Genomic DNA, 27,957 nt, shown 5'->3' with positions numbered 1-27,957 from the left:
AGTAAACTCGGCATAAACTACCACCTGAGATAATTACATTGTATACACTTACATCCATGCTAGGTGATCCAATCCACACAGTAAACTCGGCATAAACTACCACCTGAGATAATTACATTGTATACACTTACTCCCATGCTAGGTGATCCACTCTACACATTAAACTCGGCATAAACTACCACCTGAGATAATTACATTGTATACACTTACTCCCATGCTAGGTGATCCACTCTACACAGTAAACTCGGCATAAACTACCACCTGAGATAATAACATTGTATACACTTACTCCCATGCTAGGTGATCCAATCCACACATAAACTCGGCATAAACTACCACCTGAGATAATTACATTGTTTACACTTACTCCCATGCTAGGTGATCCAATCCACACAGTAAACTTGGCATAAACTACCACCTGAGATAATTACATTGTATACACTTACTCCCATGCTAGGTGATCCAATCCACACAGTAAACTCGGCATAAACTACCACCTGAGATAATTACATTGTATACACTTACTCCCATGCTAGGTGATCCAATCCACACAGTAAACTCGGCATAAAATACCACCTGAGATAATTACATTGTATACACTTACTCCCATGCTAGGTGATCCACTCTACCCAGTAAACTCGGCATAAACTACCACCTGAGATAATTACATTGTATACACTTACTCCCATGCTAGGTGATCCAATCCACACAGTAAACTCGGCATAAACTACCACCTGAGATAATTACATTGTATACACTTACATCCATGCTAGGTGATCCAATCCACACAGTAAACTCGGCATAAACTACCACCTGAGATAATTACATTGTATACACTTACTCCCATGCTAGGTGATCCACTCTACACAGTAAACTCGGCATAAACTACCACCTGAGATAATTACATTGTATACACTTACTCCCATGCTAGGTGATCCAATCCACACAGTAAACTCGGCATAAACTACCACCTGAGATGATTACATTGTATACACTTACTCCCATGCTAGGTGATCCAATCCACACAGTAAACTCGGCATAAACTACCGCCTGAGATAATTACATTGTATACACTTACTCCCATGCTAGGTGATCCAATCCACACAGTAAACTCGGCATAAACTACCGCCTGAGATAATTACATTGTTTACACTTTCTCCCATGCTAGGTGATCCAATCCACACAGTAAACTCGGCATAAACTACCGCCTGAGATAATTACATTGTATACACTTACTCCCATGCTAGGTGATCCAATCCACACATTAAACTCGGCATAAACTACCACCTGAGATAATTACATTGTATACACTTACTCCCATGCTATGTGATCCAATCCACACATTAAACTCGGCATAAACTACCACCTGAGATAATTACATTGTATACACTTACTCCCATGCTAGGTGATCCTCTCTACCCAGTAAACTCAGCATAAACTACCACCTGAGATAATTACATTGTATACACTTACTCCCATGCTAGGTGATCCACTCTACCCAGTAAACTCGGCATAAACTACCACCTGAGATAATTACATTGTATACACTTACATCCATGCTAGGTGATCCAATCCACACAGTAAACTCGGCATAAACTACCACCTGAGATAATTACATTGTATACACTTACATCCATGCTAGGTGATCCAATCCACACAGTAAACTCGGCATAAACTACCACCTGAGATAATTACATTGTATACACTTACTCCCATGCTAGGTGATCCACTCTACACATTAAACTCGGCATAAACTACCACCTGAGATAATTACATTGTATACACTTACTCCCATGCTAGGTGATCCACTCTACACAGTAAACTCGGCATAAACTACCACCTGAGATAATAACATTGTATACACTTACTCCCATGCTAGGTGATCCAATCCACACATAAACTCGGCATAAACTACCACCTGAGATAATTACATTGTTTACACTTACTCCCATGCTAGGTGATCCAATCCACACAGTAAACTTGGCATAAACTACCACCTGAGATAATTACATTGTATACACTTACTCCCATGCTAGGTGATCCACTCTACACAGTAAACTCGGCATAAACTACCACCTGAGATAATTACATTGTATACACTTACTCCCATGCTAGGTGATCCACTCTACACAGTAAACTCGGCATAAACTACCACCTGAGATAATTACATTGTATACACTTACTCCCATGCTAGGTGATCCAATCCACACAGTAAACTCGGCATAAACTACCACCTGAGATAATTACATTGTATACACTTACTCCCATGCTAGGTGATCCAATCCACACAGTAAACTCGGCATAAAATACCACCTGAGATAATTACATTGTATACACTTACTCCCATGTTAGGTGATCCACACAGTAAACTCGGCATAAACTACCACCTGAGATAATTACATTGTATACACTTACTCCCATGCTAGGTGATCCAATCCACACAGTAAACTCGGCATAAACTACCACCTGAGATAATTACATTGTATACACTTACATCCATGCTAGGTGATCCAATCCACACAGTAAACTCGGCATAAACTACCACCTGAGATAATTACATTGTATACACTTACTCCCATGCTAGGTGATCCACTCTACACAGTAAACTCGGCATAAACTACCACCTGAGATAATTACATTGTATACACTTACTCCCATGCTAGGTGATCCAATCCACACAGTAAACTCGGCATAAACTACCACCTGAGATAATTACATTGTATACACTTACTCCCATGCTAGGTGATCCAATCCACACAGTAAACTCGGCATAAACTACCGCCTGAGATAATTACATTGTATACACTTACTCCCATGCTAGGTGATCCAATCCACACAGTAAACTCGGCATAAACTACCGCCTGAGATAATTACATTGTTTACACTTACTCCCATGCTAGGTGATCCAATCCACACAGTAACCTCGGCATAAACTACCACCTGAGATAATTACATTGTATACACTTACTCCCATGCTAGGTGATCCACTCTACCCAGTAAACTCGGCATAAACTACCACCTGAGATAATTACATTGTATACACTTACTCCCATGCTATGTGATCCAATCCACACATTAAACTCGGCATAAACTACCACCTGAGATAATTACATTGTATACACTTACTCCCATGCTAGGTGATCCAATCCACACAGTAAACTCGGCATAAACTACCACCTGAGATAATTACATTGTATACACTTACTCCCATGCTAGGTGATCCAATCCACACAGTAAACTCGGCATAAACTACCACCTGAGATAATTACATTGTATACACTTACTCCCATGCTAGGTGATCCACTCTACCCAGTAAACTCGGCATAAACTACCACCTGAGATAATTACATTGTATACACTTACTCCCATGCTAGGTGATCCAATCCACACAGTAAACTTGGCATAAACTACCACCTGAGATAATTACATTGTATACACTTACATCCATGCTAGGTGATCCAATCCACACAGTAAACTCGGCATAAACTACCACCTGAGATAATTACATTGTATACACTTACTCCCATGCTAGGTGATCCACTCTACACAGTAAACTCGGCATAAACTACCACCTGAGATAATTACATTGTATACACTAACTCCCATGCTAGGTGATCCAATCCACACAGTAAACTCGGCATAAACTACCACCTGAGATAATTACATTGTATACACTTACTCCCATGCTAGGTGATCCAAACCACACAGTAAACTCGGCATAAACTACCACCTGAGATAATTACATTGTATACACTTACTCCCATGCTAGGTGATCCAATCCACACAGTAAACTCGGCATAAACTACCACCTGAGATAATTACATTGTATACACTTACTCCCATGCTAGGTGATCCAATCCACACATAAACTCGGCATAAACTACCACCTGAGATAATTACATTGTTTACACTTACTCCCATGCTAGGTGATCCAATCCACACAGTAAACTCGGCATAAACTACCACCTGAGATAATTACATTGTATACACTTACTCCCATGCTAGGTGATCCAATCCACACAGTAAACTCGGCATAAACTACCACCTGAGATAATTACATTGTATACACTTACTCCCATGCTAGGTGATCCAATCCACACAGTAAACTCGCCATAAACTACCACCTGAGATAATTACATTGTATACACTTACTCCCATGCTAGGTGATCCAATCCACACAGTAAACTCGGCATAAACTACCACCTGAGATAATTACATTGTATACACTTACTCCCATGCTAGGTGATCCAATCCACACAGTAAACTCGGCATAAACTACCACCTGAGATAATTACATTGTATACACTTACTCCCATGCTAGGTGATCCACTCTACACATTAAACTCGGCATAAACTACCACCTGAGATAAATACATTGTATACACTTACTCCCATGCTAGGTGATCCAATCCACACAGTAAACTCGGCATAAACTACCACCTGAGATAATTACATTGTATATACTTACTCCCATGCTAGGTGATCCACTCTACACATTAAACTCGGCATACACTACCACCTGAGATAATTACATTGTATACACTTACTCCCATGCTAGGTGATCCACTCTACACAGTAAACTTGGCATAAACTACCACCTAGATAATTACATTGTATACACTTACTCCCATGCTAGGTGATCCACTCTACACAGTAAACTCGGCATAAACTACCACCTGAGATAATTACATTGTATACACTTACTCCCATGCTAGGTGATCCAATCCACACAGTAAACTCGGCATAAACTACCATCTGAGATAATTACATTGTATACACTTACTCCCATGCTAGATGATCCACTCTACCCAGTAAACTCGGCATAAACCACCACCTGAGATAATTACATTGTATACACTTACTCCCATGCTAGGTGATCCAATCCACACAGTAAACTCGGCATAAACTACCACCTGAGATAATTACATTGTATACACTTGCATCCATGCTAGGTGATCCAATCCACACAGTAAACTCGGCATAAACTACCACCTGAGATAATTACATTGTATACACTTACTCCCATGCTAGGTGATCCACTCTACACATTAAACTCGGCATAAACTACCACCTGAGATAATTTCATTGTATACACTTACTCCCATGCTAGGTGATCCACTCTACACAGTAAACTCGGCATAAACTACCACCTGAGATAATTACATTGTATACACTTACTCCCATGCTAGGTGATCCAATCCACACAGTAAACTCGGCATAAACTACCACCTGAGATAATTACATTGTATACATTTACTCCCATGCTAGATGATCTACTCTACCCAGTAAACTCGGCATAAACTACCACCTGAGATAATTACATTGCATACACTTACTCCCATGCTAGGTGATCCACTCTACACAGTAAACTCGGCATAAACTACCACCGGAGATAATTACATTGCATACACTTACTCCCATGCTAGGTGATCCACTCTACACAGTAAACTCGGCATAAACTACCACCGGAGATAATTACATTGCATACACTTACTCCCATGCTAGGTGATCCAATCCACACAGTAAACTCGGCATAAACTACCACCTGAGATAATTACATTGCTTACACTTACTCCCATGCTAGGTGATCCACTCCACACAGTAAACTCGGCATAAACTACCACCTGAGATAATTACATTGTATACACACACTCCCATGCTAGGTGATCCAATCCACACAGTAAACTCGGCATAAACTACCACCTGAGATAATTACATTGTATACACTTACATCCATGCTAGGTGATCCAATCCACACAGTAAACTCGGCATAAACTACCACCTGAGATAATTACATTGTATACACTTACATCCATGCTAGGTGATCCAATCCACACAGTAAACTCGGCATAAACTACCACCTGAGATAATTACATTGTATACACTTACTCCCATGCTAGGTGATCCAATCCACACAGTAAACTCGGCATAAACTACCACCTGAGATAATTACATTGCATACACTTACTCCCATGCTAGGTGATCCACTGTACACAGTAAACTCGGCATAAGCTACCACCTGAGATAATTACATTGTATACACTTACTCCCATGCTAGGTGATCCAATCCACACAGTAAACTCGGCATAAACTACTACCTGAGATAATTACATTGCATACACTTACTCCCATGCTAGGTGATCCAATCCACACAGTAAACTCGGCATAAACTACCACCTGGGATCATTACATTGTATACACTTACTCCCATGCTGGGTGATCCACTCTACCCAGTAAACTCGGCATAAACTACCACCTGAGATAATTACATTGTATACACTTACTCCCATGCTGGGTGATCCACTCTACACAGTAAACTCGGCATAAACTACCACCTGAGATAATTACATTGTATACACTTACTCCCATGCTAGGTGATCCACTCTACACAGTAAACTCGGCATAAACTACCACCTGAGATAATTACATTGTATACACTTACTCCCATGCTAGGTGATCCACTCTACACAGTAAACTCGGCATAAACTACTACCTGAGATAATTACATTGTATACACTTACTCCCATGCTAGGTGATCCAATCCACACAGTAAACTCGGCATAAACTACCACCTGAGATAATTACATTGTATACACTTACTCCCATGCTAGGTGATCCACTATACACAGTAAACTCGGCATAAACTACCACCTGAGATAATTACATTGTATACACTTACTCCCATGCTAGGTGATCCAATCCACACAGTAAACTCGGCATACACTACCACCTGAGATAATTACATTGTATACACTTACTCCCATGCTAGGTGATCCACTCTACCCAGTAAACTCGGCATAAACTACCACCTGACATAATTACATTGCATACACTTACTCCCATGCTAGGTGATCCACTCTACACAGTAAACTCGGCATAAACTACCACCTGAGATAATTACATTGTATACACTTACATCCATGCTAGGTGATCCAATCCACACAGTAAACTCGGCATAAACTACCACCTGAGATAATTACATTGTATACACTTACTCCCATGCTAGGTGATCCACTATACACAGTAAACTCGGCATAAACTACCACCTGAGATAATTACATTGTTTACACTTACTCCCATGCTAGATGATCCAATCCACACAGTAAACTCGGCATAAACTACCACCTGAGATAATTACATTGTGTACACTTACTCCCATGCTAGGTGATCCAATCCACACAGTAAACTCGGCATAAACTACCACCTGAGATAATTACATTGTGTACACTTACTCCCATGCTAGGTGATCCAATCCACACAGTAAACTCGGCATAAACTACCACCTGAGATAATTACATTGTGTACACTTACTCCCATGCTAGGTGATCCAATCCACAAATTAAACTCTGCATAAAGCAAAAGTAAACAATATGAATGTTCTTATTCTCTGATTTATAACGCACATAAGGCAAAGAGACTGAACATTAAAAAATTGACCAAACTACTTTGCTTGTGTTGCACTATTGGGGGCATCTGAGGAGATGCACATGTTTTTGGTGCAAAGGGATGCTCTTGTTGATATTTACACATACAAAAGTGGCCATTTGACAGATGCCCCAAAAACGTGTGAATCTCATCAGATGCACCATTAAATGCCCACGTATTTGCACCTCTTATCCATCACAGTGTGTGTACCTTTGCGCACTCTGCCTTTTTTGGTGTTTTCTTTGTGAATGTGCCAACTCCAATGAGATGCACAATGGCGCTGGCACATTTTAGCGCCATTACACATCTCATTGAGATGCGCCTGTTTTCGAGAATCTTTTCCCAAATCCACATCAATGGTTTCTAACAAAATCTTTGCTGAATAGAAAACCGGAGAGTAAGAACTGTGAGTGTGCGAAGTGTGCCCACAATTATTGTAAGACATTTCTTGGGCACTAGAAGTAAACTTTCCATGGAAATCTACATTGGCGCGCTGCATGAAGCTTGGAATGCTGCTCATCCTGCATCTGTACCTGGTGGGATGTAGAGAACTTCTTTTCATAAGATAGTCTCGTCCCATCAATAGAGAAAGGGAAGCCTTTTCTTTTGAAGCTGGTTTCAGATTCTGATTTGTGAAGCTTCTCGTCGTCCCCTTTCTCGTCCCCCTCAGACTGTTCCTTCTGTTTCCGTTTCTTCTTCCGGTTTCTTCTTTCCTTTGCACTCTTCGAACTTAGCTTTGATGCTTCCGAAGAACTCTCGGACAGTCCACCTGAGCCGTATCGATCACTGTATGCCCTTCCATCACCCATCGCATCCGTTGACGCTGCTAGCGCCGCCGCCTGGCAAGGGTGAGAAATGCATGCTTTTAAGATACGGTGCAAAATATCACCACACAGATAGATGTTATACCCTACTAGCAACGTAGAGCAAATGCACTGAGATCAACAACATTTGCATATGTAATAAGGATTGAAAACAGCACAAAATAATCGGAATACTAATTAATTGGGTCTAGTTTACAGACGTGGTTTTAATAGGAATCCACCATTGGAAAAATGTTTTGCAAATCAGGCCCGTTTTGTTAAAATCGACGATTGAAAAGCCATTTAAAACCTTTTCTCGTTAGTCTTATTCAATTCAAATGCACATTTTTGTATTAGTACCCGGCGATAGACAATCAGATTGTTACATGCAATCTGATTGGCCTTCACCGGGGCTTTACCCAACGCACAATCCCTCAAATCTTCAACTTACTCCATATCCCCGGCAAGGGGGAGGGGTGGCAGCACATGAGGAGGCTCAGAACGGGGTAATCCCCGCTCCGACCCTCCACACAGCTGGAGGCTGCCATCCTCCCCTAGCGGGGATTCAGGTAAGTGTTTTCTCCATCCCCCCTTCCCACCGCCCCCCCCCAAACAATACCCTGCCGCTCCCCCAACCCCATTTACCTTCTTTTTGTTCCTTTTTCGAGAGTGAACGCGTTGGTAACACTTTTGTCTCCAGCACGCCCGCTCCGATGGCCGGCATGGAAAGGGAAAAGGGACTCCGTTTTCCCTTCCCCGGGGGCCATTTTTTTGACATTTTATTTTTCTGTTCCGAAACACTGCAGCGTTTCAGAACAGAAAAACAATGCTATTAGTACCCCGGACTTGCGGGCCAGGGTAGTATAGCAACTAGTCCCTTTCTGTGGGGGCATTACCAAGTCAGGTAATGCCCCAGGGCCTTCGTTAAGCTGTAACTATGGCACCAGGGCATTACCTGACTCAGTAATGCCCCGCGGCTCAGGGTTTATTGCTTAAATAATGTCACCACAGAACACAAATGTATTGCAAATAAGAAAATGATTTAAAGATTGGTCAAATAACCTGTAGTAAGAAGATACATTTTAAAACAGATTCTGTAATATTTACTGTTTGATGGTTTTACACAATAAAAAAAAAGTGTTACAGATAAAAGAAATGTAACTTTTTGGGGAAATGCTGTTTTTTTTATGGGCAAAGACAGAAAGCAGTCACAGCCAGGTGATCTTATATGAGCCAACCAAATGTGTGGACAATTCTTAGGTTAACATAATACAAATATAAATGTCCATTAATCACGCTCCCTTCCCTTAAAAAGGAATAACTACTAAACGGAACAAATATAGAATATTAGGCGGAGGCTCAAATGCTCATTTTCGTTTTTCAGCTGCTGCAATTAGTTTGGAAATGCTGCAACATTATTTTCATCCACAATTCCAAAAGTTCTCTCATGTTTTCTAACAACTGCAGTTTGCAATGTCCTTGATCATGTATGTGATATTTTGTAGAGTGAACGCTGGCAGGGCGTTGTGCCCCAAAAGTACTTTCTAGCAAAATCGACGAGATGGAGGACCCCTTCTTTAAGGCTAAAAACATTCGCAATCCCAACATGGCACGCGTTCCATTGAGCTGAAAACACCCCGGCAGCACGAATGTTACGATTCCGCCTTGCCACACTCAAGGACTTCAAAGTTGCACTTCTAGCAGCAGCTGGCCTCAGTATGCATCTGTTTATCATGTATGCTCCAATCTGAAACCTTTTACACACGTATTATTTGTGCTCCATTCTTAAAATTCATAGATTGGGTGTATACTAGCATAATTGTCAAGAAATGTGCATGTGGTTCGGGCACTGTGTTCTTACACGCCATTCAGGATGTAGAACGCAGAGCTCATGAGCTCCCAGAATCCTGAGCGCCATTATTGACTTGATACGTTTCAGTAAGAAAAGAATAGCAGGAGCCTGGCAAGCGTTCCCGGGCTTCCTTTTACCTGAACGTTTTCCTGGTGTTTTCTTAGCGCCTCCATCATCTGTTGGAATTCGGCCTCCTTCTGCTCCGCCTCATCTAACGTCGCCTGGTTCTGCTCGTCGTAGGCCATGGCCACCACAGCCAGGATCAAGTTGACCAGGTAGAAGGAGCCCAGGAAAATCACCAGCACGAAGAATATCATGTAGGTTTTCCCAGCAGCGCGCAGGGTCTAGATTCAAAACACAACATAAATACGCTTAGAATCTCAAGCCATGACTGATTGCTTGCCTCATTGCCGCTTTGCAAACATAGCTTGATTCGATAGGGGAAGGCAGAAAAGTACATCAGGTTACGCATGTATTTATTTTAAAGATAACAAAATAAAGTGTGCTCATAAACCATAGTCAAAACAATGCCCTTAGAGCAGCAGCATTGAATGTCCCAAGGTCCCAACATGTGTCGGATATTAGACGAAACACACAATGGCTCCCCGTCACCCAAAGGATAGAGTACAAAACTCTATCACTCACTCATAAGTGCCTTGCCAACTTGGCGCCTAGCTACCTGGCCGATAACTTCACCCGAAACACCACTACATGTCCCACCAGGTCAGCCCAAGCCCACTACCTGAAGGTCCCCAGGTTCAAGCTTCAGAAAGCCGGAGGTAGCAGCTTCCCTGTGCTGGCTGCTAAACTGTGGAAAACTCTACCTTTGACCCTAAGATCAGAACCCTCCTTTCACCAATTCAGAACAAATTCTAAAACATGGCTTCTCTCGAAAGAAGACTAAGAACCTTCAGATAAACCTAACTAATTATTACTGTAATCATTGCCTCCTTTCTCCTCACTGCAAAGTCATTTACAACTATCGTACCATATATAACTGTAAATAACTCATCTTGTATCATTGCATATGCAACCATATGCAACTGTAAATAATTCATATTTTCTCCTGTATCATATTTAATTGTAAATATATTGTCATTATATCATATGTAATTGTATATATGTTGTTCATTGTAACCAAGAAATGAGCCCAGATGCCCCAGGGCTCGGTGCAATATTTAAATAAATAATCAAAACATGATTTTCTAATTGCTGACAAGAATTCGGAAATCAAGAGTGGCAGTCCTAAACTGGGTTCTGAGTAGTGTACGTGATATGGGGTCCCAATTCTGCGATATTCCCCATTGCCCTATTATGTATCTTGCGCCCAGCGGAAGAATGCAGGAGAGGAAATATTTCATTTGGCGGAGGGCCAGACACAGCAGTGAGTACATGTAACATTAAACTCGCTTTAAAGCACCAAGAGGGAGGAAAGGGTGCAAATGAAAAGAAGGGAAACAAATCAAAGGGTTTGTACATGGAAAATGGTCAGGAATGTAGCAAGCATACTGGAAGAGGCGAGGAGGAGACAGCAAAGAGGACAGTGTAAACCAGGGTTGAATTCCAGACGTCGTCACACTTCTTAGTAGGTTGCTAAGTCCGGCGTTAGGGACTTTCATCATTTTCAATTGACATGGGCCCTCACTCCTTTAGGAGGCTCCTGTAACTCTGACAAGAAAGTCTAATAGCTTTTCTTAAGTGGGCCCTACCTTTTTCTGTTCAATTGTGCGATGCCAATACATCCCCCGCCCCCTGATCATCTGGAACTACTCATCAAATGTCCCTCCATTGCCTTTTCTAGGGTGTTGCGATGGGATGAAGGTGGGGGTTAATGGTGCGTGCATATTCTGTAAGGTGGCCTCCGTGTTCACATGCTTAATATGCGTTTGTTGGCCAAAGTCGGATCCCTCATAAAGGGGCCCAGTTATCATGAACATGTGTTAGCCTGCTTTCAGCTCTTTGGTGGGGGGCAGTGAATATGTGTGGAGATTAATGAAGTTCACGGTGGGGCCATGTTATGCAGCCTCAATAACCCATTCATAGAACCAAGGATATCACCCATTGCAATGTGCTTCAGGACACATATTCGATATGTTCGTTTATGCACCACACAATTGCCTCCCACAGCCAAAGTCCCTTGCCTAGGTTGTACTGAATACAATCTTCCCATTCCTTTGAATATATTGATTGAGTGTCAGATGTGTTCTCCAGGAATACAAAACTGCACCAATCGAAACAGCTTGTGCCACAAAAAATGTATTTACCATGGTTCCACTTCCCTTTTGCATTTGGAAAACTTATAGGACAGTAGTGCATTTATGCGGAGAACATATGCAGGGTGGTTTTCCCAGGGGTAGGCAAGGTTGCCCCCAACGATATTTTTAAATGGTGCCGCACACATTTGCGGACCCTGTAGGTTGTGAGTCTTTTCCCTTGGAACACTCATTAGAGGTTCCAGACCTTCATGATACGAAAGTTGGAACAAACAGGATCAAGTTTATAGCTTTACTTTGATGTATGGCTTAAGTCTGCAGAGGATACAACTTACAAGAGGGGAGAGTCCATTGTGAGTGTGTGTCGGCGACCTCCTAGCACTTGAGCCAAAGCCAAGTGCTCCCATTAGAGTGGATGCAGTGAATCACTTCATCCACTTATGATGGGGCATCCAAGCAGGGATGGGTGGGGATATCAACAGTGTGCCCAGATAAAACCCTATAGGCCTGCTCCAGCAATTCCCCCCACTCTACATTCTGTGTCTTTGTGAGGAGTTGCTAGCTGGCAAGGGTACAAAGCCCTGGCTTTTTACATTTTAATTATCAAATAGAATCATAAAGGCAATTCACTCCTAAAAAGTGGTAATCTGCATACCAGATTCCCACTTTCCCGTCGACACCATACCAAAACATGTTAACATGTCTACATTTGGACAGAATTGAGAATGTCAGCCTGCATCGCATCTAGGTAGGACCATGAGTGTTGGCATGCCCACACCTAGGTGAAAGCTGAATGCCAACATACCCACACCTAGATAGATTTGTGAAATATAAGCATGTGTTGCACCTAGATAGGACTTCGAGCGTTAGCATGCCCGCACCTATGCAAAACCTGAAGACTAGCACAGGCCACACCTAGAATTGTGGACATTGGCCTGCGTCGCATCTAGATGGACTGATTGAAGGATAGCAAGCCCGCACCTAGATGAAACTTGAATATTGGAGTGGGCCACACTTGGAATTGTGAACACCAGCCTGCGCAGCATCCAGATAGGGCTGCGAATGATAGCATGCCCACACCTGGACAGATCTCTGGACGCTAGCTTGCACCGCATCTGGACAGGACTGTGAATGTTGGCTTGCCCACACCCAGATAGAATTCTGGACATTGGCCCACGCCGCATCCAGATAGAGTTGTGGGGGTCAACTGGTGCCACACTGGGACAGAACTGCAAAGGCTAGCATGCCAAATGTCAGGTAACCCACTAACCAATATAAGCTCAAACTCTGCATACTTATCTCACTCAAACTCACACAACCATCTCTCGCACAACAAGCCGCACGCACTTCACAACACTGCAACAACACATAAGCCGGACAAACAGTACACGCGGACCTATCACAGACCCGATACCCGCACCAAAGCTCAGCATCTGGTGTATACCGAGTTGAAGCTGCCAACAGAACACCACTCCTCTCACTATCCTACTCCCTCTTCACCTTACTAACCCACCCCTCCCCACCTTATCATTTACAGATCCGCCAGAGCGCCTGGGGACCAATTCCGTTGGTGACGGTTCGCGGTACAAATACCTTTAACATTTAACAAAAGCATAGTGCACTCGTGCCCTCCCGCATCCATAGCCTGATCCACAATACCTGCTCTACTCGTGGCACAGAGTGGGTTCAAAGATCGCAAGGTGCCCACTTGATAGCCTTAGAGACAGCCAAGTCCTTGCAGCGCAGAGGTGGATTTTAAGATATTCCCCATTATACCTAAAACTATGATGATCATGAGTCGCCCATACTGGTGGCAGGGTAAACACTAAATGCCTATGTTTAGGCATAGTGCCTGGTGTCACCTATGACCACATTCGTCACACTACAATTGTTATGGCACATATGTCAGCTCCTGTGTGTCAGCTCCACTATGGAAGGTGATGTGTATTCTGGTCATCCGACGTGTAGTCAGCCAAATGGCAGGACGAGAACCTGGAAGGCAGGGCCTCCTCTTTGATCTCTTCGTGAGAGCCGGTAACAGCCTCCACTAGAGACAGCCTACAGTAGACAGCTGTGCCAGACCGAGGCAAAGAAGAAAAGACAGGGTAGGGCATGAGTGGGCAAGGCCCATCTAAAATCTGTAAATGACCACTCTGAAGCACTTGTGTGGGCATTTACAGATGTTAATGTTACTGCAGTGGGCCCAACTACATGAGCATCAGGTTTCACTTGTTTGACAATCCTGGCTATGCCTTTGCCTGGGCATCAAGGGAGCACACCCATTCAAAAGGAGTAGCCCCACACCAGGGTGCTGCATCTCTAAAGGCCTTTCTTCTCACTAAGATGGGAAAGGGTCAGGTTTATGATAGGCAGGAGGGCTCTGGTCAATGGGAAAAGCTTTCCACCATGCTGATTCTCACTGTGCCTCTCTTTCTTCCCTTTACCCTCCAGCTTCTCTGGAGTAATGCACTTTGGGTGTGACATCAACAGGACAAAGTCCACTCCACCCAGAGGAGGGATTGGAAGACTAAGGCAGGCTAGCTTTAGTTCAATCACCTGAGGTCTCTTGCCTTTAAAGAAGGGGTCTTCCAACCCTTCAGCATATTCGCTCAGTTTCTCAAAGATCCTTTAAGGATGCAGATATGTTCTGAAGATCTCACTGGACTTCCTTTTGTGATAGTTGTACTCTCCAAAGCTGTCAACCTGAGGTGAAGAACCACTCCCAGGGCACATCAAAAATAAACTCTGCTGTGGATCAGGAACACCCACTTTGCACCAGAATCTCCTAAAATGGGAGCACAGACCCTGAACAGGATTCCTCATATCCCAGAGTCCCCCTGAAAGGGCCTCATAGCAACCAGAGGACCAGACCAGCAGAATCTCCCTGTTCACTGCACCAAACAGGTCACTCTGTGTTTACCACACATGGAACAGGACGGAAGTCACTGGCACTTGTTGGTGTGCTCCTCCACCGATTGAACATTTGCTTGTACCTTCGACCAGCTTGGCAGAGCATTGTGTCCCAGCCAATGCTCGTTGCCTGGTAGGCCCAAAGTGACTTCCCAATTTCAGAACCCAAACCGAATCACGGGAGAGTCACTGACTGACTCTAACCTGGTGGTTACAACCACGTCTCGGCCCAAATAGCCATTGAACTGCTGCCTCATTGATCACACCTCAATGCACCCAAGATCACCACTTTGGTAACCGTCGCCCACTGATTCAAACTGCTGGAGTGTCACTCATCGAACCCTCACAGCAGCTAAAGCCAGACTCGACCAACCACAAATCATTCCTGGGACTACCCGACTGGCATATTTGAAGAGCCAGCATTCTGCCGCACAGACCACCGGCATTTGCCCCTACTCGACACCCACTTGCTGCCGGGGCCTCCATGATCCAGCGTGCCCAAACTGAGCCTGATCAACGTTCACTCTGAGTCTGACTGTGTCAGCCCTCCAAGAACTAAATCCAGGTACTGTTGATTCTCAACTGCCCCTTCGAACCCCTTGAACCCTAGATACTGGTTGGGTCATGATTGCTCATTTTTTCTAACAAGATATCCCTTTCAAGTAGTACCTTAACTACCACCCCTGGAACTATGCTCACAGTGCTACTTTTCAAGCCTGTCGCATCTTCACTCTCCTTTGGGGTGGGTTTTTACACAGTGTATGCATTCATTCTATGCGCAGAAGATGTGTTTTCAATAAAAATGCTTATATTTGTATAAAACCATGATTGAACATTCCCTTTATTTTGGACCATCATACTGTGTTGTTTGGGTCACTATTTGTTCACCTACACACCCCTCTAATGAGTATAGCCTTCCCTCAGCCCAAGTTACCACAAAAGGCGAAAGAGGTATATCTCTTAAAAGTTCGCTGTTTTACCTTTATGATTGTTTGGGTTTTGGTTTGTAGAAGTGTGAGGGCTAAGTGGGCCATTTTACACCTACTCATTATTGTACTCTTGCGGAGCAGAATCCAATTTGTCACAGTCTTAATGTCCCAAGTGAGAGAACTTTAACATCCCTCATACTTTCTTGGCTACACCATGAAGTGTTCTCTGAGAGGCAAGGAAATGTGGAGTGTGAAAGTCAACAACCACTGCTAGCCTAAGAGGAATGTATTCCCTGGCACACATTGGTTACTGTCACATGTGCCAAGGGATGCAATAGAATACCCTTCTTTTCATCGCAAACCCTCATCCCGATGAGGGTGCGCAATGGACCAGGCGAAAAGCTCCATGGGTGCTGAAGATTTGTTAATTGATGCCCTCGTCATGAGACCCACTTGTTGAATTAGACAAAGATAACTAATTCACTGCTCAGGATTGGATCCTCACTGTGGAATGTCTATTTTTTCCCTTTGAGATAAAGGAAGTGCAATTGCTTCATTTCATTTTCTAGTTAGATTCCTGCTTTTGTTCACAATGGCATTTTATCACTGGGCTAATCGGACATCATGAAACTTCATAACCAATACCGTGGCTACTTGCTCGGAACATGCCCGTTGGGACCAGTTGACCGCATTGCAGTCTGAACACTCGTCCAGCCACCCTTCCTCTCTATCTAAAATCTTATGGGCAATACATCCATTTCAGGGCTCGCACTTGCCCGTGTGTCACTATAAAGGGCTGGGTACCACTGTACGCACATTGCGCTTGGAGCACAAATATCTTTAGTTTCAAATGCATGAAACTGCTCAGAAAACCTGCCCTTTCAGTATTGTCTCTCAGAATGTGAGTGCGCTGTTCGTTTACATGACTTTCTTTCAGGGATTTTAAAGGCTACACGGATCAGGAATGTCATGGAACATGCAGGCGAGACAGAACATTGAGCCACAAACCCTTTCCGGAAGTGCTAAACTGCCTCCTGAAAGGTTAACACGAGAAACACAAGCCTCCAAAAATGACAACCTCCCAACTCACTGAATCGCACTACGGCCAGATGCCAGTTCCAGTCTGTTTTGCATAGAGCAAGGGAAGACTTTCTGAAAACTAGAGCCTGAACTCAGACCGAATGCCCAGGACCAGAAGATCAATGGTTCCAGTATGTTGCAAGAAGAGGAGGTGACTACCTCAACAATAACTTTTGGGGTCTAGCCCTAACGTTGGTACTCATCCAAAAAGTGTGTGATTCTAAGCTAACCTTCTTATGTCGATACCTTAAATTGTACCTAAGCATAATGCAGGGTTCGAAATTAAGGGGAGCTACGAGCTATTTAGCTCCTGCTTCTGGCCTAGGAGAGCCTGTTCAGCTTGAAAACAACAGCTACCAAGAGCAGCTTTTAGCTCCCCAAGCAATTTGTGCGTTACAGACATGCATATGTGACATTGACTAAGTATTTGAGAATGTTACTATAGAAGAATTAGGACACATCTAGGCCACATTTAAACACAATGGGCCTCATCACGAGTTGCGCGCTAACCCCGGCAGTATTACCGCCGGGGCTACTAGCCTTACTGCCAAACCCCGGCGCTATTAGCGCCAGATCATGGGTTCGGAGAAACAGTAAGTCCCCATTCCTCAATGGGCCCATTTGGGAATTTCCCATTCCCCATTGGCCCCAATGGAGAATCCACTGGCGGTAATAGCACTGAAAATCGGCAAAATCGTGGCAGATTTGCCCCCAGCTCAGAACTGAGGGTAAATCCACCAAGCCCATGATTTGGCAGACCCTTAAATGCGGCAGTAATAGTGTTACCGCCGCATTTAAGGGTTACCACCAAACTCGTGATGAGGCAGAATGAATCAAACATTATGTGCAAAAAGTTAACGTGTGCATCTCATGTGGAAGTTAGGTTCATTGTGAGCTGGGTACTCTATTCTGGTTGCCCAGTGGTAGCTCCTGCCTCCGTGGGGATGCCTGCCACCTACGAGATGATTTTAGCTCCCGCTCATTGAATCTCAATTTCTAAACCTGTAATGTAATGTAAGTATGTAAACACCTGCTGCAAAATGCATGGCCTAGTATTATCTGAGCAACAGGTTCCCATTTTTTCCTTGACCTAAGATCCTGGTTTTTCTCCTCTGGTGGCATCCAGACCCTGCACATCTGTTTACCAAACCTCATGTTTGAGATGTTGCTACTACACCAGACCTTCTCTCCAAACTCTTACACTGCTCCTCGGAAAAAGGCCCACCCTACATCAAATACTTTAAAAGCATCCAACTTGTATCATAGTGTGCCAGGAGTCTTACCAGTTGGTAAAGGTTTTCCCAGTAGTCCTGAGTCATCAGGCGAAACAAAGACAAGAAGGCCCAGCTGAACGTGTCAAAGCTTGTGTAGCCGTAGTTGGGATTCCTACCAGCTTTCACGCACATGTAGCCCTCTGGACACTGACTGAAAGAAAGCAAGAGAACATTGGATTATGCATTATTCTGTATTATGTATATGGCCGCCAAGGGCCGCAGTGTGGAAAAATATCAAAGGTTTACAATTTCTTAAGAATAAGCATGTTAGTAAGTTGCACCAATCATAACGCTGAGATGTTCATCACTATCGATCATTTTGTATAATGAGTTAGTACATACACAGCAGCAGCCTTCCATGGCTGTGACTGATGAGAGTTTGCGGGGTGCCGCACCTGAATTTCAGTTAATTCTCTTTCTGCGATGCATCAAATGTGTAGACCGGGAAGAACGCATGCATGCTAGGGGGACCATATGCCACTCACATGCCAGACAATTTAGCAGGGCACCACATTCCTGTCCCCGCATCCTCCCTAGTAGCCATGCTCTTTCTCTTCTTCAGCCAAGGCATGAAATACAGGCACGGCCTTTTGAATCTTGGCTTCATGGGAGATCACTTTTTACACAACTAACACGTTTTCAGATTTGGAAGTTCAAATACATCTAATTTATAAGCTAGTAGAAAATAGTCCTTCTTGTTGCTGTCTCCACAGTGTGCAATTTTGAGTTTACATTTCTAGGGTTCTTACCTGGGAACCCCTTGGTTGGGCTTCAGATAAAAGTCATAACTGGAGACAAATGTTGCCCCGTACCCCCGCTTTTTTTGCACACTTGAGATCAATCAATCAAACAATTGATTCTATAGCGCACTATCGCCGAAGGCATCATGGCGCTGCCAGGAGAAAGAACTAAGAAAAAGCTGCTTATGTGAAGAGGAAGGTTTTTAGCCCTTGCCTAAAAGATGCAAAATCTGTGGTCGTTCTTAGCTGCTGAGGCAGAGAGTTCCAGAGCCTAGGCCCAGCCACAGAGAAGGCTCTTCCGCCCAGCCGCTCCTTTCTGTATCTAGACACGCGTAGACGTGCTGCTTTAGTAGATCTCAAGAGTCCAGCTTGGGGTATAGCTATGAAGCTTCTCTTCAATGACTAAACATCCTTTACCATTCCATGCACGATGAATCAGGCACAATGATTTAAATTCAACCCTCGCCTTGATGGACAGCCAATGAAGACATTGCTGTGTCCTGGTTATCCCTATTCCAAAGGGGATATGTTTCACCAGACGCACACAGCTGCGTTTTTCAGCACTTGCAGGCGATGAATAAGGTAGGACGGTTGTGCCGAATAGATCGCTTTACAGTAGTCAACGCTGCCGTTCACCCCCACAGCCACTATCTGCGCATGAACTTTTCAGGCACAAAGGGGAGAGCTTTCTTCAATTGCTCGAGTTTAAAAAAAACAGGCCACACACTGCATTAACTTGAATCTCCATGGACAAACCTTCCAGTATTTAGATACCCAAGTTTCGGACCATTTAAACTGGCTCTGGCAATTAACCCAGCGAATCTGGCCAAAATGTTGAGATTAAATGTCCATTGCAAACTGGGGTACATTCTTTACTGCCCCAGTGGCAATTTACATTGCAAAATATATTGCCCCTCTAAGGTAAGCGAGTAATAGTGCTAACTGAACTCCTCCGAGTATATTTTGCACTTTCCCTGGGAAAGACCTTTCTGCTGCTAATACATCTGGGAACGCCTCCATATGCTGTTCTCCATGTCCTGACCACAGGTTGCTTTCTACACACGAGAGTGAAAAGTGCTTCTCTAAATGTGTTTATCTATGCTTATTTGAAGTGATTAGAATTTGAATGGGAAAGAGACATAACAGACATATGCCTGGATCTACAAAAGCATTTTACACTGACGCAATCCCATAGGAAAACCTTTTGTAAATCAGGCCCATAGGCTGTAAAGTGGCAAATAAATGAATGAACATTCCTAGTGGAGGCAAGTCACACACACACACAACGTAATGCTTGCCTATTCATGGACACATGCATGGAAAACACCTAAGAAAAGGCACAACACAGTACATCAGGACTAAACACTTCACTGCCTCCAGACGCAAGGCATATCTGAAGTACACACAATATTCAAGTTACGCTTATAACATAACATAACAACCATTGAAATTCCCCCAAACATACTCCTGCTCCCACAATTCATCACGTCTTGCCAACTAGACTTTATTCGGAAGGATTCGCCCATCTGCTGAGTGCGCAGAGCCGTTGGGTGTTGCACAGGCGGACCCTTGCTACGTACATAGACATACATCATTAAGCTCCCACATATGCTTGGTTGTCATGGCACGAAGTGTCGTGGGCCCCAACATTGCTATAAGGGAATGCAAAACAAAACAGCAATGCCTCAGAAGGGCCTGGGTTCGAACAACAAGTCCCAAGTAGCCCCCCCTTCTTCCACTTATCCAACACTTTTGTCTGCACTTAACCCTTGCACTGCCACCTGTTGGCCATACTCTATTTCCATGTCTTTTCCTATGTCATGCACTTCTCCTCCTCTCCCCCCTTCCCCTGACACTTTTCTCCTTCCCCTCCCCTGCACTGGTGCAATCTCAATGTCACTTGGCCTAGTAAGATCATTGTCTTGTCCTCCCTTGTCCACCCCCCCTTGCCTCGTCCCGCCTTGAAAAACTTGTGTATAGGCGCGCTATGAATAAAATATATCATATCATAACGCTGGTAATTCCTATGTATGTTGGCGCCTTGGAAGAGCAACTGTATATTTCATCCCGGGATTGAACGGGTGCTGCTGTTCATGAAGGCTCAGCATTGTTCATTTGCCTTCCACCTGTTTCAAGCGTGATCAGACGTGTGTAGCATCTGAACTGCCATTCTACTCTCTAGGCGAAGCATTGTTTTGGACCGCACATGGGGGTCGTATTACACAAGATTTGCACCGGTGCCATTTCTGTTGCTTACCCAATAAGCGGCGTTCCTTCTAGCCACGTGATGCAAAGATGTCAGCGCGGTGCCAAAACAGAACCTTGCCCTATTGTTAAGAGGTCAACTAGGATTTCCATCATATTCAGCTGTGAGCATATAGCCTATTAATTAGCCTCGGCAAGAAAACTGAGCGTAGACACCCACATGTTTTTTTTACGATTTAAGGGAGCAATTAATGCTGATCCATATTTCAGATGGGAAGGATTGGACAATGTGTGAGGCAAATTGTGTCTGCTTTACTTTCATTATTACATTAGGCAACAGGCATTGTACAAAATCCGTTTCCTTCTTACAATTTTTTGTAATAATGTTTAGAATAAAAAACACATTTGCCTCAGTCAGCCTGACAAATTAAATCAAACTGGTGCTACAAAGTATTTCTTCCATTTTTGCACCCGCGCAAAGTCTAGGAAACAGATGGCTGCTGTTTAGTACACAGCGCCTATGAAAATAGATCTGACGACGGCAAAGATGGTGGCGTACAGGCACTGTTCACAGCCATATCTGCCAAGCCACACACACCCTATTGCAACAGCAGCACTGCCCTGCGTTGTGCTGCCACGATTATTGTGCACACAGTGAAGGTCCTTAACACGAGGTCGGGTGCATGGTCAATTTCACATCTTAAATGCAGCACACATTGCATAATCAGCACTGCGTTACATACAGCAAACCATGTACTACCGCCGCCGTGAATAGTGCACATTCTCAGGCCGGGCTTAACAATGTTGCCGTTGTAAGTGTGGCTTTCTACGGGGATTTAATAGGGCGGGGGGCACTAAGACTCCTAGAGCGATAAAGCACACACTTGGAATACATGTCTCTCCCCTGGACTCCGTGACCTGGGGGAAGGAGTGGTGGCACTGTTCCAACAGGGAGGCGCTGCTCTGCAAATACGCACAGGCGCACTCCCTGCCTCAGACGCGTCGCGGCTGCCGAAGTCCACTGCGTGCTGGACATCAGGTGCAGCAGCAAGCTCCCAGAGGGCCGAAGCACGCATGCACACATCACGTTCAGCCAGTTTCCCCTGAGAGGTCACCTGAAGCGAGACTACCAATGCTGCTGACATTAGCAACCCCAGCCATTGCACTGGAATATTGAGTACACTGTCACTATAGATTGCGTAAACACTTCAACTTAGGCTAGTTCATGGACCACATGCTGCTCTTAAAGAAGTTGAAACATCCGCACGTGTGGACAGATTGCACATTGGCATCCCTCAGTAAGCGCCCGATTCTACAAAGACAGCATGAACCTACTGACAGGCAATTTCAGCAGGCTTGCTCTCGGGTGGATAGTTCAGGGGCAACGTGCTCGCCTTGGAAGCAAGACGACAGGGAACACCACAGGTTCGATCCCCTGGTCCGCGCTTAGAAAGCTCTGGGTATTAAGTGCGTTATAAGAAACATCTCATATCATGCACTAACCTGCAAGGCCACTACCCACCCCGTCAATAACGAGACATGCTCCTCTTAATAAAAAAAGCTGTGCTCCTGTACTCCTCATGCTCCACACTATAGAATTCGTTAAAATAAATGAACAATATCAATAAAAAGTGCTGCGCTCAATCTTCAACTGTATTTACTTTCTGATGTTTTAGGTACGCATGCGCACTTCGGCGATACAGTCAAGTGAGTTGACAAACGCGTTTCTGGCAGAACATTGTAAGCAAGAATGAAACCCCGAGAATTCTCTTACCCTGCATCAGAACCATTACCACAGAGCAGAGCATCCTTTGCGCCTTCCAAATGGTAAAAATGGCCTGTGTAAAAAAAATGGAAATATAGTTCAGAAAGTTATTATCTATGCCAATATTTGATACGAACATTTAAACAGAACGTACGAAAAACTATTTTAAACTATTTAGAAATATTCATATTTTAATCGTTGGAAAACGTAGTTAAGAATATCTTAAAATGCCTTTTCGAGATCGGGATTTACGAGATTAAAGACTTCTAAAGCATTGCACAGTGCACAATCAGAATGGACATATGTCATGTACACACATCAGACTGTCAATTTCAGGAACGCTAGTACACATGCATCAGTGCGATAATATTGAATGAATATACACTTTCAAATGCGTGTGAGAGGTAGGTGTGTGCTTGTGTGTGATACATAATATGTCATACTACAGTGATATGGGCGCTTTTAAAGTAGCATGTTACCTCTTGCTTCCAACTACATTCCGCTTAGAGTAAGTGTCCTTTCACAATAAAAGTGGCATCGCTTCTTGATTCTGCTCTTCACGCGGGATTCCTCACATGTCTAAACACTAATTATTGCTGTTGGGGCTGCCCAGTTACCTCCTCCTCAAGTTATCAGAAGAATGGGCGGGGCTTCTAGACCCTGTGCCCTCCATGGTGAACACAGATGTCTCGGATGAATGCTTAACTGATTGGCCTATTGTCCTAAATTTCCAGTGCCTATCAGAACAACTCAAATCTTGCCGAAAGATACAATTTTGATCTTTAACTTGACTTTGGCAATATGTTCCTCTGTCCAGCCTGTATTCTCCAAATCAGTGGATACAAGTTACACAGAAAGACGTACACCACTTTAAAATGTCTGAAAATGTCTGCGTCCCTTCTGCCGCTGATGCGAGCTGAATTACTACAATCATTCGGGATATCAGCATGCAAAATCTTGTCTGTTCAAATCAAATCTGCACCAGTGCAATCCATACGATCAGACTGCCATCAATATTTTACAGTTGTATGTAATATCCACTCATCATCAAAAAACGACTGCAGGTTATCCCTGGGACGCCACCCTCTAGTTCCGGCTCACCACTTTTGGTCCATTTGATTGAATTCTATCAATTCATTCCCATTGGTTTCCCAGTATCCTCAGTCCTCGTATTTCACCACACCACCTACATACAGATGGAGCTACACTTTGGGCGGAGTCCCTAGAGCACATGTTCTTCCTATTACCTTTGCATGTGTTGCTTGTCCTGCTATAGGTCACCTGTGCATTTGTCCCTAGGGCTCATGCTTAGAGAGCAGCAGCCTCCGCAGACACCATACTTCTTCATTTAAAGTAAATAGGAAGATGCATTCATCTCTGGGATGGGAATGCATTGATGTATACACGTGAATAGTTTGGTCTGGGTGCATATCAGAGCAGTCACTTTCGGCATGGTTATTATTTTAGGTGATTGAGAGATCATTACTGCTACCTCTATATATGCTCTCTGGACTGTTGATTCTTGGAATGTAATTAACTTTTGTGGGGTACATTTGTCAGCCCCTACAGAAAGCCCCCTACAGCAAAAACCTTATTTCCCATTTCACCCAAAAGCAGCTGCGCTTTCTTTCCCTGGCGCAGGAGTGGCAACACTGCCACCAGAAAGAATGGCTGCATTTGCTTCTGTTATCCAAAATCAAGCTGAAAATGACCTCTGCTCAGAATGGCATCACCTTTTTCTGTTCTGTCCTGTTGAAATACTAAAACTGCACACATGACTCACATGACTCACATGACTATTTATTAATTTCCACAAAGATTGCGCCCTTCAAGGAAATTCCTCCTGGCATGTTTCATTTCTGCTGAGTATCAAGGGATGATGTTAAAGCATTCCCAGAGCAGCTGATGTGATGGGAAACCACTTGAAAGGCCAAGCATTCGTATTTCTACTAAAACACGGCTGGAATTTACTTTTGGAAACAAATTAACTCACGTGAAATGCTTCAAAATAAAAAGTAAAATGTGTGCTAGAGAAACCGCATTGGGAATCTCAGAATGAACTGAAATAAACAGAAGTGTGAAAACCTGCTTTTGCAAAAGAAGAAAACGACTATTTTTAAAAACTAAAATGTTAAATCATCCCAATATTCACACAGAAACAGCATTATTTGTGTGGGGCTGGGGTTTTGTTTAAATGTATAATTATTTATTTACAAAAAGACTGGCTTTGTGAAAGAAATAAAAAACATGTTTGAAAGCTGTTTGAAAGCAGCAGAACCAGTTGCCTGGGCAGGCACTTCAAAGATACCCAGCCCCTTGGGAAAGGAAGTCCCTTTACAACATGAAAGGCCCAGAGGTGTGGGAAGTGGGGACTTCGTCAGACTGACCAGCATTGCTGCAGCATGGGACAATGGACAGCCCTGTCACTGAAGTGTGAATTCCTTTAAGACCTCTCCTCAGCTTCAACTGCCTAGGATCAAAGGGGAGTCATAGCAGCCTCTGGGCAAAGCTGACCAGAGCAACACATTTGGCTGTGGGGTTGGAAAAACTGCCCACTTTTGGGAATACAGCTGGCCCATTTGAATCAAAAGACTTTTTGCATTAAAACATTTATTTCAGTGATATGAATAAGCAGTAATGTGAAATTATGAAGAGTTAAATGTGATTTTGGTAGCAGTAAGATAAGACGATGCGGGTCTTCCTGGCATGTAGTGGGCACGAATGGCATGAAAGATGCATTTCTGAAGAAAGCATACATGGTACAGTTATGAAACTTGATGGGAATATTCCCGACATTGTTAGGTTCATGTGTATCCATTTGTAGAATTTTAGGTGAAATGTTGTCCACGGAAATGGTGAAAGATTGCAGGAAGGACAAAACAGCATTGCACAAACTCTCGAGTTGGAACGGCATATTCCTTGTAAAATATGGGGTCTGCCCATCTGATTTTCAGGAGGCTAGCCCTTATAAATATAAGGTTTTTGTTTCATAACTGATTTTGGCAAAAGTAACTTTGGTGAAACAAAGCACCTCTTAAAAACACCCACACTAAAACTGATGTCTCTTCTCTGGGTCCAATATGCTTACAGGGAGGCAGAGACATCCTCAGACTGACCTACCTGATCCTAGAGGTATGTCCAGCTTAGTTCTGCCGACATAGTAAAAATCCTCTGATTTAAACTGGTTTATAAAAGGAGGAAGCTTAGGGAGAGTCATGACTTCAAGAATCAGACCTTCAAGAATCATTTCTTCACAAATCAACATCCAGAGATCCAGACATTCCACATTCACCCTGCAAGATTTCAGACTCCAGTGCCAGTGCAGGGGTAGCTGATCCAGATCCATGCAGTACCTCCTTTCAGGTAGAACCACCATCCAGAACTAAACTGTACAAAAATCCCACTAATTCAGGGAAAAAGGGGCAAAGTCTGCTGACCCAAAGGGAAAATCTGTGACCAGACCTTGGCACCCCACTGTCCACTGTGACCAGACCCTGGTTGCCTTGCTGTGTCCTGAGAGGAGAGCCCCGCCGCTGCACAGTGACCAGACCCTTGTCCCGCTGTCCAGAGACCTGGTTAGCTGTCCAAACTACCCAATTCAAGTGCTTCTTGTAAGTATCAGCCCTCCCCAATATCAGAAAGCTGCATCCTTTGCTCTGTTACCTTGTGATTTGTCAAACCCTATAAGAAACCCTATAAGTAATCCGATAAGTATCCTAATAACTTCTTAAATTGTTAGAATCCTCTGTGTATCCTGTCCTTAGAAAAATCCAAGTTAGTCTTCATGTGTTAGCGCAATTCATTCCAGTCATTTCAGTCCTTTGTAAATCCTTAGTACTATTTTGAATACATTAATTCATTTCCCATAGAGATGAACGCGGTGTGGATAGGTTAAACTTGCAAGTAACCTCCTCGCGTACCATGTCTTTCTTTAAATACCTAGCCACTTAACTATAGTAGCAGTAGAATACATCAATTTTAATAAAACACAGTTGCCTGTGAAAGTGTTTCCCGTGTAAAAATCTAATTTTTCCTTTCTTTAAAGAATCCCATAATGTCACACTACCAGGGTCTTCCTTCCACTTTAGTATCCTACCTGTTATGTGCCTTTGTACCTTAGCATTAAAACCGACTTCCAATTTTGATTGTTTAGCCCAATTCCCAAGTTGTTTGCTATTTTCAAACCCATGAAAACTAAGCTATTGCAATTTTGCCACGTGTGATTCCTGCTGCACTTTGTCCTCCCAAAGTGATTTTCTAAACTGTATGGCCGTTGTTTAGTACTTTGCCTTGTAGCTTGTGAGTTTGCTTGTTTCTTTGATACAGCCACAAACATTTTTGCCTTATCCGTTCAACCGCAGATGTAAAATCACCATTCAGTAATTCCGAGTGCCATTTTGCTCATTTTTCACCGGAGCTCAATCCGATTTTGGCCTCCCATTCAGGGGTGGTAGGTCGGATTTTCATTCTGATTTTTGCCTAGTATACCTGACTCCTTGCTACCCATCTCCACCCACATAAAATATGGTTAACAGGTATTCGATTTAGTGTTGCAGAGGGAATGACTCAATGTGGTGCTATTTGAAAATATTACCTGAAAAGTAATCTGGCTTTCATTCATTTGTGCATTGTGTATCTGATGTTAAAAGGTTAACCTAAGTGTATCCTATCATTTTACTGTGTAATTATCACCACACTGGTGATTGCTGCCCTATATTGAATGTGTTTGATTTTTATTCAGAATTAAAAATAAATAAATAT

The 27,957-nt window shown here is 43.5% G+C and overlaps 1 protein-coding gene across 7 annotated transcripts in view; it reads right to left on the bottom strand.

Moving 5' to 3' along the window:
* LOC138488904 (sodium channel protein type 2 subunit alpha-like) overlaps positions 1-27,957 on the bottom strand; it is a 1,014,718-nt gene that overhangs the window by 596,865 nt on the left and 389,896 nt on the right. For all 7 annotated transcript variants that reach the window (XM_069616299.1, XM_069616302.1, XM_069616297.1 and 4 more), the window contains exons 8-11: positions 23,206-23,269; positions 18,496-18,637; positions 10,218-10,424; positions 7,959-8,264 (exon numbers count right to left, since the gene is read on the bottom strand). In XM_069616299.1, the coding sequence (XP_069472400.1) occupies positions 7,959-8,264; positions 10,218-10,424; positions 18,496-18,637; positions 23,206-23,269 (719 nt within the window). The remainder of the gene's footprint in view (positions 1-7,958; positions 8,265-10,217; positions 10,425-18,495; positions 18,638-23,205; positions 23,270-27,957) is intronic.

This window comes from Ambystoma mexicanum, chromosome 9 (genome assembly GCF_040938575.1).
Source record: "Ambystoma mexicanum isolate Mex_15411 chromosome 9, UKY_AmexF1_1, whole genome shotgun sequence".
In the NCBI taxonomy this organism is placed as follows: domain Eukaryota; kingdom Metazoa; phylum Chordata; class Amphibia; order Caudata; family Ambystomatidae; genus Ambystoma; species Ambystoma mexicanum.
The sequence above is the reverse complement of the archived record's forward strand: the minus strand, read 5'-3'. Positions and strand labels throughout refer to the sequence as shown.